General features: G+C 54.8%; 3 protein-coding genes across 3 annotated transcripts; 2 read left to right on the forward strand and 1 right to left on the reverse strand.

Moving 5' to 3' along the window:
- Nucleotides 1-896: 896 nt before the first annotated feature.
- On the reverse strand, nt 897-2993 carry BBK36DRAFT_1175841 (hypothetical protein; the record flags this gene model as incomplete). Its single annotated transcript, XM_024895992.1, has 2 exons — nt 2932-2993; nt 897-2853 (listed from the first exon to the last, which is right to left on the reverse strand). The coding sequence occupies exons 1-2, from the start codon at nt 2967-2969 to the stop codon at nt 897-899; spliced, it is 1995 nt and encodes a 664-aa protein (XP_024754198.1). The 5' UTR covers nt 2970-2993.
- A 2002-nt stretch (nt 2994-4995) lies between these two features.
- BBK36DRAFT_1134093 (hypothetical protein) lies at nt 4996-6235 on the forward strand. The gene is made up of 2 exons (XM_024892194.1): nt 4996-5535; nt 5590-6235. Exons 1-2 carry the CDS (start codon nt 5005-5007, stop codon nt 6226-6228), a joined length of 1170 nt encoding a protein of 389 aa, XP_024754199.1. The 5' UTR covers nt 4996-5004; the 3' UTR covers nt 6229-6235.
- Nucleotides 6236-6609: 374 nt separating this feature from the next.
- Nucleotides 6610-9312, forward strand: BBK36DRAFT_1175844 (hypothetical protein; the record flags this gene model as incomplete). The annotated part of the gene is made up of 6 exons (XM_024895993.1): nt 6610-6667; nt 6945-7727; nt 7778-8035; nt 8096-8273; nt 8347-9051; nt 9122-9312. Exons 1-6 carry the CDS (start codon nt 6653-6655, stop codon nt 9310-9312), a joined length of 2130 nt encoding a protein of 709 aa, XP_024754200.1. The 5' UTR covers nt 6610-6652.
- Nucleotides 9313-10971: the final 1659 nt, after the last annotated feature.

Consider the following 10971-nt stretch of genomic DNA (forward strand, 5'->3'; position numbering starts at 1 on the left):
TTTTTTTTCTTTCTATTCTGTGATATCATTGGCATATGTGTTTTGACTTTTTAGGGAAAATGTTCATGGTGAGAGGGGTTGGGGGAGGGGGGGAAGGGATCATGGAAAAGTATATATATAGGGGGGAGGTGGTTGGTATCTTTGGGTTCTCATGAGGAGGAGTCTTGGAAATGGGACAACATTAGACGGGCCATATTTATTCTATCTCGCCTGTAGATTTAGATGCCTTATTTTCTCCTTGCATCAAGAGGGGTGAAGCGGATGGCTATACATGTACATCGAACCACGGCAATTTACTCCAAGTTTCAAAGTTTGTCTTGGAGATGCAACTATCGCGTCCGACGGCAAGATCCAACCATAGAAGCAGTGATATGGAGACTCATAAACTAACTCCATTGCCCAGAGTGCTATTGCCCTAGGTATTATATACATGCTTTAATCTCCCATAATGAAGTAGGTAGGTAGGTAGGTACCCATCGATAACACTGAGATCACATAGACACACCAAGGAGAGAAGCACGAGAAGGGTCCCAGGAGGACATAAAGAGGCCAGGATTGATGCATGGATGGAACCGCGTTCTGATAAGTGCAAACCCGAAAAGAGAAAATCACAAAAGTCCTTGATTTCGCCCTGCTTGCTTGCTTGCTATCCTTTTGTACATATCGAGATTCAATCCATGTGAAATCCCAGTCTTGTAAACGAGGGTGACGAGTACCGATTGCCACCGTAACCACCGTTTTCCCTTCTTTTTCCTTTCCATGCGCCGACATGATGATTCCCAAACCAAGCCCGTTCAAATCAATAACCAGTCGCTGACGCCACCACTCAGGAATATATCAAATATAAAGATTCACAAAATATCACCAAGAGAGAAAGAGAGTTGCAGTCAGATTCATCATGTCCTCTCATTCACAGTCCACCTCCTCTTCGTCTGGGTCAGATCCCTTAGCCTATCCGCGTCGCTCGGCGGCATGGCCAGGTTCCACAGTCCGCCGAGCTGCGCCAGCGGCATCTCTTCCTCGGGCTCCCCAAATGCCAGGTCCGTGTTCAGCTTGATAGGCGCTGCAAAGACTGCCCTTTGGGGAGACGCTGTAATCTTGATTGGCGGGGCGAGCTCGGGGAATGGCTCCGACGAGGGCTTCTCAGACGTCGGCTTGATGTTCTCGTCGGATGCCGGTCTGAACCGCTTGTTGTCGAAATCGGGAAACATGTTTTCGTAGTCGTCGACTGCCTCCTCGTCGACATCGATCAGACGTAGTGAAGGGCGTGAGGGCGCCCATAGTCCTGGAGACGGAGCGGCCTTTCGTCCTGCTGCGAAGCTGCCGCCCTCGGTTTCATAGCCCGCGCTCACGGGCGGTGGCGCTCTGGGAGATCGCCGTGTGGATCCAGAATCTCGTCGTGTAAAGGCTCCTACGGACGCGTTCGCGGAAGTGCTGCGGTTGCCGGACGTGGCCGACTCGAAGAATGCAAAGGGGCTGAAGGAGGTCGTAGCCGCCGTAGGGGACGCCAGCGCCGAGGTGCGGCCACGACGGGCAGAAGGACTCCAAGTGTTCCTGGGGGACGCGGGCCTCGCCGTGACGGACGCTGAGGAGTTGGAGCGGAGATGTTCTGTGCTTGCAGAGAGGCGAATCTCATACAGTTCATCAACACTGGCTTGGGGAGGCTCAGAGGCACCGCCCTGGCGTTCCGAAGCAGCAGCAAGAGCCTTGGCGAAGTTGGCATCCGATCGTCTGACGGCGGCGGTAATGGAGGCAATGCCAACATCCATGAGAACGGGCTGGTGCGTAATGGCGCCAATGAGGGCGTTGCAGCCGGCGCCGTGAGACACGATGATGAGAACTGTCTCAATCTCTTCCTCGTCTTCTTCGCCGTAGCCGCTGTCGCTGCAGCTGACGTCGTTTTCGTTGACCGGTGCGCCAATCATCTCGTCGGGAAAGTCTGCCGTCGCGTACCAGTTGACCATTCGCTTCAGGCCGGAGCGAAAGCGCTGGTGCATCGCCGTCCACTCTTCAGGCAGTTTTCCACCATCGCCAAAGGCCAGCGGTGGCCTCATCGAGTCCCACTGAAAGTCGATCAGGACGCACGAGTCCCTGGCATGGGCGACGAACCCATCTGGGATCTTGCCATTGCTCGATACGGCATGCAACGGCCGCGGAGGCACGTAGCCCTTCTTCTGCTCCTGTGATGCCGAGGACAGCGCAGCAGCCATGGCCGAGGAGCTGAAGGCGTTGCCCTGGTCTGGCCCTGACGGGGCGTTTTGCTGCGAGGGAGATGACACGGGCGAGCTCCACAGAGCACCCCTGGATGTCGTCGCTACTGCTGCTTGGTTACTGCTTGCTGCCGAAGCGTCTGTGTACATGCTATAGTCCTCCCGCCGCAGAAGCTCGGCCTTTGCGCTGCCCATCATGAGTTCCGGGCCTGGAGGCGGTGTGATCATCTCAAAGTACTCTGGCGATAGCCACTCTCCCAGGAAAGAGTCGAGTCGTAGCAGGGCGAACTTGTGCGGGCTCTGCTGGCCAATCGGGGCTTTTCGCGGAACGAGAACATCGGAAGGCTGGTATATAGAATCGGCGGGCGTCTGCGCAAGGCCTGAACTGATGCCCACGGCCGTCTGGATGCACCGCAGAAAGGGAGAGCTATGGATGACGACCCTGAAGCGTCGGCGCTTCCCGCTCAGTGTGGAGCCGTTGTTTGTGACCTCGGCATCGACCTTTGCCTGCTCGAGGATGCTCATGATCTGGTTGCCGACCAGCCGGGCCTGCAGAAAGCCGCCATACGTGAGAGGAGGATCGTAGGGGGTGGGTGAAGTCAGATGCCATTGCTTGTTGGCGGTATCGAGTCGGTTGCCGTGTCTGAGATGCCACGCAGGTTAGTGACGGCTGGCCAATTGATGGCTTCGCTGCGCAATTGTGTCTGGGTTTGCCACTTACCTTACGACAAAGATATGCGATGGTAGCCGTCGACCCATGGTTGTTGAGATCTGATGTTGGCTCTTGGTGATGAAGAGGGTGATGATGGTCGACAGATGGCTTAGATGGGTCGGTGATGGACAGATAAACAAATCAAGGCGGAATCAGCTTTGCGCAAAGGCAGTCAGTTTCAAGCGAGTTCATCAGCGATGGTTCCCTGGCGAGGTATATAAGGACCCAACACCCGATCAGCTGCTTTGACGCGTCTGCCTGGCTGCTTCACCACACAGACTTGCCAAATTCCCCCCCGTTCTCCGCATGTGAGGGGGCCAATTTGGACACCCCAAAAGCCTGGAGGGAAAAATCGAAGAGAACCAGGATTTGCAGCGGGGTTGTGATCAGCTGGCCGTGAAAGAAGGAGGAGGGAAGCACTGCAGGGCTGATGGTGCGGATGCGAGGCGTTGCCGCCGGCTTTGAATCGACAGAAGGGTGGTTCGATTCGTCGAGGCTGGCAAACGGATGGTTGATGGTGAGTGTGAGCTCAGGACTTCGGTGGCCTCACGGAGGTTGCAGGTTGCAGGTTGCAGGCATCAATTACCACTCCGTCGGCACGAGTAAAGGCGAGATGCAACGGATGGGGGGGTTTGCCGGGCCCTCGCCACCACGGCCGTGGTTTATAAGGGCGAGGGTTTGGTGTTGGAGAGAGGTGAGAGGATACCGGTGGGCAGGTAGAGCTGGGGAACGATGGCGTTGCTGGCGATGGCACGAGCCTTGTAGCCAGCAGGTATTTATGGCGGCCGGCAGTGGAAATTGATTCATCAATCGCGTGGCGGTAGAGTACATCCCACTGTAGCTGTACGGGCCAGGGTTGGGGGAGCCAAGAGCAGCACAGCGGTATTCGCGGCCGATCAATCTCGTCCAGGTACTCGCTAATCAAAACGAGGCTGTCTCGGGCGGTACTTTGCGAATACCTCCCCATTCCATGTGGCATCAGCTCCGTGCTCCTCCTTAAACTCTGGTGCCTTTTTTGTGCCTCTTTTTATTCCCAGCCTCGGTCTGCTGATTCAGCTCTTCTCGTCTCTTCTCAGCCCTCCTCTTCCCTTCCTTTCCCTCTGCACCTCCTTGTGCAACTTTTTTCTCTCTCTCTCTCTCTCTTCAGCCTGTTTCGTCATTGGGGCACGTGGGGCGCATGAAACCCTGGTTGGTGGTGCATGGCCGGCCATTTCCTCCCCCTTGTTTTGGCTTGTGATTATGGGCTTCCCAGCCAAATCACCGTCTGGGGTCTTTCTTTGGCCAAGATTCTGCCAGATTGCGACGCGGGGGCGAGAAATAGAGGAACTGTATTGGCGGGCGATGTAGTATCATTTCCTCCTGCTTTGACTGATGCCGAGTCTTGGACCTCATCTTTTTTTTCCCCTTCTTTTATGTTTGTAAGCCGCGAAATGAGGACCCTCGATCAGCAGCCACGAAATGCTACGTTTTACCGCACGCCGTATTCGCATTTGCTGCTCCTGGCGCATTAGACTTGATTGACCACCGCTTTCTCCTAATGACTAACCTACCTTAGATAGGTAGTAGGTACTACTAGTAGTAAGTGATATGCAACTTACTTACGCGTACTCGATCATAATCACCGCGCTCAACGCTCAATGAATACCGGTTCCTTGTCAAACTCGCTTTTCTGCTGCCTCTTGTCACATGTTTTAGCGGCCGCGTCTAGTTACGGGTACTTCCACCTTCACTGCAGTTGCTGCTCCACATGCTGCGTACTGAGTACGAGCACATACAGCGCCAGATCTCAAACAACGCCACGAAGCTAAGGCGTTTTGGATGGTACTCTGTACCTTTCCTCGCCCTGGAGCCGTTAGCGCGAAAGGAGGTCCAGATTTGTAAGCCTTTGGAGATGGCCCAACGGGAGACTTGTCGATACGATGCGACTCAACCGCACGATCCCATCCATCCCTAAGCGGCATTGCTATGGCATCGCCGCCGCAGCACTCGACAGCCCCATCACTCTCGCTACTACTACTACTCAGGTAGTGTACCAACTCTCCTAGGCAGCCGCCATCAGCTCCAATCCGCGACTCGGCCGCGATGAAGCTCTCCAGCCTCAGCTTCCGCGCCCTCGTGGCCTCGCTGCTCCTCGCATCGGCCTCCGTCGCCGAGCACACGAGCAACTGGGCCGTCCTGGTCTGCACATCGCGCTTCTGGTTCAACTACCGCCATCTCGCCAATGTCCTGTCCATGTACCGGACCGTCAAGCGCCTGGGCATCCCCGACTCGCAAATCATCCTCATGCTCCCCGACGACATGGCCTGCAACCCGCGCAATGCCTTCCCCGGTACCGTCTACAGCAACTCCGACCGTGCGGTGGATCTGTACGGCGACAACATCGAGGTCGACTATCGCGGCTACGAGGTCACTGTCGAAAACTTCATCCGCCTCCTGACGGACCGCGTTGGCGACGAGACGCCCCGGAGCAAGAGGCTGCTGACCGACGATCGGAGCAACATCTTTGTGTACATGACGGGCCACGGTGGAAACGAGTTTCTCAAGTTCCAGGATGCGGAGGAGATTGGCGCATTCGACCTTGCCGATGCCTTTGAGCAGATGTGGGAGAAGAAGAGGTTGGACATCAACCCTGCTTTAATAGAAATGCTCAGACTAACTTGAATGCTTAGATACCACGAAATCCTATTCATGATCGATACCTGCCAAGCAAACACCATGTACAGCAGGCTGTACTCCCCCAACATCATTGCCACGGGATCCTCCGAGCTCGACCAGTCATCGTACTCTCACCACGCCGACAACGACGTCGGTGTCGCAGTCATCGATCGATACACCTATTACAACCTGGAATTCCTCGAAGCCCACGTCCAGGACCTCAGCAGCAAAAAGACGCTTGGCGAGCTGTTTGACAGCTATGACTTTGAAAAGATCCACTCCACCGCCGGCGTCCGCTACGATCTCTTCCCCGGAGGAGAGGAAGCCGCCCGTAGCCGCCTCATCACCGACTTCTTCGGCAACATCCAAAACGTCGAGGTAGACCGAGCCAAGGACCTGGCCTTGGAGGAGGAGCTGATCGAGTTGAGCAAGACCATTGCCGAGCTGCGGAAGAAGGAAGCGGAGGAGGACGCGGCTCGCCAGCATAATGAGACATCTATTCCCGCCAGCGTCCCTACCGCGCCGCCGAGAAAGGTCCAGGGCGCCAAAGCTCTCAGCGAAGATGACTCGTGGTCGAAGAAGGTCATTGGGGCTACGGCGCTTGCTGGATGTGCGCTATTGTGGGGAGTTGGCTCGTTGCTGGAGTCATAGCCTTGTGGTCTATATCGTTTGTGTATTGCCTTTTCTTTGTTTTCGAGCATCAAATTCGACTGTAGATCATGATCAATCCCGGGGCTTAGCATGAAACTATTCAAGCATTGGGAAACTGTTGTAATAAAGCCCTGATATAAGTACCTAGCACGAGCATAGTGATCTTGTACCTACTCGACCTTCAAAGGTTCGTGAACGATAACATGACGACGGCTTAGTCAGCAACATTCTTCAGCTCATACAGTACCTTACCTTCAGTCTCGCGCAAACCTCCAACTGGACCTCATTCATGCCTTTCTTCCCCATGACTCTGCCCGGCGAGTGCTGATCTATTTTCATCACAGCCATCTGTGGAATAGACTAATGAAACGAACTATAGGCTTGCGCGTTCTGATGAAATTGGCTACGCTGAGCCCTCCATAGCATGGACCGATTCAGGGTGAGTTGAGCGCAAGCTCTGATATCAACTTTTCTGGACATTTGATCGCGATGCTTTCATATTTTGCTTCCGCTTCTCCTTTTTGTCTCAATCAATACTTTCAGCGGTCATGTAATCATGTATAACAGTGAAGAAGCTGATTCGTCTCGTTGATGTTCTTGACATTGATTAGCCCAGATCGTGATCCTTCAATTTATACCAAGCAGGCGTTTGTTTTACTACAGGCTCAAACATGTCAACGTCAAGTCCTTACTGACCTCGGCCTCCAAAACCCCAGGCGCGTCCCCTCCAAACGCTCTCTCTCACTTCCCGCCCGCCGTCACCACACGCCATTGCCTGGTCATGCGACGCCGAATTAGCCGTCGTCACGCAGGAATGCATCTACATCTTCCTGCCCGACTTCCACGGCCCCGATGCCGACGCAGATGAACGGGATGCCTCACAGTATCAGTTCGCCCTCTCTCTCCAGCCATCCGCGGTGATCAACCCGAGTCCCAAGATCAACGGCCAGCTGTGTGCCCAAGCGGGCGTCAAGCTGCCAGGGCTTCGAGCCGGCGACGAGGGCAGCTTCAAAGGCGTAGGCAATGGCACGGTCACAGGGGCCGGCGCGGCGTTGGGGCAGGTCATCAGAGTGGAATGGTCACCAAGCGGACTGGGCTGCAACTCGCGGCCGGTGCTGATGGCCCTGACAACTGCCGGCAGCCTCGTCACGTTCGGAGAGCAGGCCGATAGCCAGTCAGCCGCCACGTCGAGCATGAGGACGCGGACGTTCAAGAACTGGAGGGTGCTCTGGGGGCTGGGGGCCAAGCTGCCGATCCCCGATGCCACGTCCAGGGACGGTTTTCGAACGATGGATGAGCGCATCGTGTCGTTCTCATGGGCCAAGGAGATTGAGCCTGGAAGAGCCTTGCTGGCGTACCTGAACGATGCCGGACAGATTGTCGTCATGAGCATCCAGTATCATCGGCGCGCAGATGCTTCCATGCGCGACTCTGAGCGAGGATGGATTTGGACCTTGACGGAGCATGTCCGAGTCAACGGAAGAGGCCCCCACGAGGAAGTAAGTCTGCCTCCCTACTGCCTGTAGTTTACTATGCTTACTTCTACCAGGCTACCGATCCGCAAGATCCAGACTTTTGCCCTCAAGGCAGCATCTTTTCACTAAAATGGAGCCCGTGGCTCGTTGAGGATGGATATAGAACTGCAACGCTTGCCTATCTTGCCAAGAACCATGTCGGTTTCCGGCGGATCATACTGTACGGCGAGTGGGAAAGGGGCGAGTTGCCGGATGTGGTGTCCGAGCGAAGCGACACCACTGCGATATGTCTGCCTCTCTCCAGTGACGCGCTGCTTGAGTGGGAGGATGCGGTAAGTGGCAGCTGTTCGTTGTGGTCTACATGGAAATAGCCGCTGATGGGGAGAGAGTAGGTTTGGACTGAAGGAGAAGCTCATACTGCCCGTGGGATCGTGACAACTCCCCTGTCCGTCAAGTCTTTCCAAGTTGTGCTCAATGGCGTCTTGGGCGAGCCGTCACATCCGCACTCTATCTGGGAATGCGCTTCAGCTTACGCAAACCCGGATGAAATGTCCACTAACCCGATCACAGGTATGTTCCATGTTGACTCATCTTGTATGCTTACGGCTGATGTTTCTTACACCCTCTTTTTCGCTCTCTTTAGGGCTCATTGTCCACGACCCCGATCCTCGCAACAAGCCTCCAGTTCCCTACTATTCGCTGGTGAGGCTATCCGCCACTCCTACGAACCGCGACTGGTATCAGACAAACCTGCCCGGGGATGCTGCTCTCCCCCAGTGGGTGGAGGATATAGGGGGCCAGAATGCGCGCCTCGTCGCCCGTGCGGCCGCCCTGTACGGTGTAGACTCCGATTTCGAGTCCGACGATGAAGAGGGCGCAGAGAGAGTGATGCGAGAGGCGCCGCCAGCGCCATCGGAATCCGTCTTACAGGTCCACCCCCATCGATTCCGGCTCTGGGGTCTAGCCAAATCTCCCGGCGATGGGTGCACGGCCGTGCTCGCCACAAAGCACGACACGCAGCACCCGGATCGCCGTGGCGTCGTCAACGTCCACTTTGACTGGCAAGTCTCGGCATCAGCCGACGACAGACCACACCGTGTGAGGCCCATCTTCAAGCCTCTGACCACCGAAGGCCGGGTATGGGAGTGGATGTATGGTTTGGGGGGCGACGTCCCCGGCGTGTCCCCGGGGCAGAAGAAGTCGTCGTCGTCTCGCGGACAGCAGCAGGCTACCAGCCCGTTGAGGGAACTGTTCAATGACGTTGCCAAGAAGCTGCTGTGCGTGTTTTGTGACGCCCAGCTGTCGATCAAGGACGATGTAGCTACTTGCAAGAACCGCCACGCATTTGGTACGAGCGCCTCTCTCCTGTTTAAAAGCTTCCTATTTCTGGGTATATCTTGCTAATACATAGAGCCTAGCTGTATGTGCCACGACTGGCATTCCCATCTTGGCACCGGGGATCTCACGCGTGTGTGGTGTCTGCAAGATGCGCTGTCTCACCGTCTCTGAGCTGGAGAGGCTGGCGGAGGAGCACCTCGGAAGCGTGGAGGCGGTGGGGGATGCGCAGGGGGAGGTGTGTGGTGGGTGTGGCGGCAAGTTTGTCGTTTGAAGGGGAAGCTTGCCATTGTTTGGCTACAGATGCAGATACACATGTATGTTGCTGTTTGGCGAGTTGTGAGATCTGGTTCCGGATGTACTATTCAACCCCATTGTCATTCATGTGTTGGTTTGTTATCGAACGATAATGAAACAGCCAATTCATCTTTCATCTTTTCCTTTTTTCTCTACCCAAAGCTATCGGGACTGTACTATTCTTATGCATGTTTCATTTCTTCAGCTTCACCAAGTGACAACTTTCAAGGAACAGCAAGTGTATGGTATCACCATGTCCACGTCAACCCCATGTCTAATGCCGCGACATCCCCCTCCCCCCTCTACTCAACAAGACTCGTCAACCAGAACATCTCAACATTTAAGACAAGTATTCAAGCAAAATGCTTTGGATATTCTTTCCATTCGATTCCATCATGCGTCATGGCAAAGCAGACAGCCGAGTTGAAAACCGCCTTGAATGACGTGGAATTCGCGGGCAATTGCGTCGAAGCCAGGGGTGGAATGTTGCATGCATTTGAAAACTCTGTCACGAATGCGGTGAATTGCTTGGATGAGAATTTTTCTTTTCTCTCTTTCGGCTGCCTTGCTTGTGTGGTGGTACTGTTGGGGTTGAGTGAGGGATTGTTTGTTTGTGATTTAAATATGGCTGCTTCCCTCCGGGCTTTTGAATGAAGGTGCCCTGAGCTACGACTGGCAACTTGCAGCTTACAACTTACAGCTTCGCCTCTTTGATGGCTTTATAATTGACTCCTTACGCTCACACTTATTCACCCAGCATGGTTCCGTGTTGCCAGTCTTCTCTCTTTTCCGCGCATGCCTGGACTGCTCTCTCGGGTTGCCAGCCCAGCACACTTCTTTCGCCGGGGGCGTGAACCCTGAGGACACACCTCAAGAACGAGAAGCCCATCGTGAGCAGGCGTCGATTCGACGAGAGCATCGTGTGGTTCGGCGGCGCGCTGGGCCAGTTCCCTCTCCAACGCCAACGACTTCGCAGTTGATGGCTCCATCGCACTCCCAATCCCAGCCGGCATGCCAACATTCCCATTCTGGCGCTCAGGGTGATGAGGATCGTGGCTACTTCTTTTGCCGGCTACGCCAGCTCCCTAGGCCATCCGCATCACACAGACAGACGCACAGGCAACAACTGAGCGTTATCAAGCTCTTATACATCGATTCTGAAACTCCAGAATAGCCTACTATGCCTAGGGTATCCCACATCAACGCATATTCTACCAACAGATCCTCGGCTTGGACTCTTCCCAATATGACATCCGGAAGACGTATAGACACTACCGTGTAAGTCCCTTCATTCTGGTCTCGACGAGCTGTACTATCGGCTAGGACGAGGAAGCTGATGCATCAACAGTCCAGGCTACACATCGCTTCGGTCGCAACATCGGCAACATCAGCAGATACTCCTCCCTCAACCTCGTCTCGCCATGATGGCTTCTTGAGAATGGATGTGGCTGGACAAGTTACACAGAGCATGTCCAAGCTACATCCCGTTACCGTGTGGATGTTCCTGCGTATCAGGCAGTCTCGTCCGGCACACATGCACCCATTATATTGATCCGATGTTGCCCAAAGAACGCAAGATATCCGAGCCGCTTTCATCGCACGCTCGAGCACACAGCTGTCCACCACAGAAGTCGAG

Source organism: Trichoderma citrinoviride (assembly GCF_003025115.1).
Source record: "Trichoderma citrinoviride strain TUCIM 6016 unplaced genomic scaffold BBK36scaffold_1, whole genome shotgun sequence".
NCBI classification, from domain to species: domain Eukaryota; kingdom Fungi; phylum Ascomycota; class Sordariomycetes; order Hypocreales; family Hypocreaceae; genus Trichoderma; species Trichoderma citrinoviride.

Bases quoted from the DNA above. Each gene is read 5' to 3' on its own strand.
- BBK36DRAFT_1134093 (XM_024892194.1), top strand. From the start codon at position 5,005: ATGAAGCTCTCCAGCCTCAGCTTCCGCGCCCTCGTGGCCTCGCTGCTC. The intron at 5,536-5,589 runs AGGTTGGACATC...ACTTGAATGCTT, and splicing joins AGCAGATGTGGGAGAAGAAG to AGATACCACGAAATCCTATT.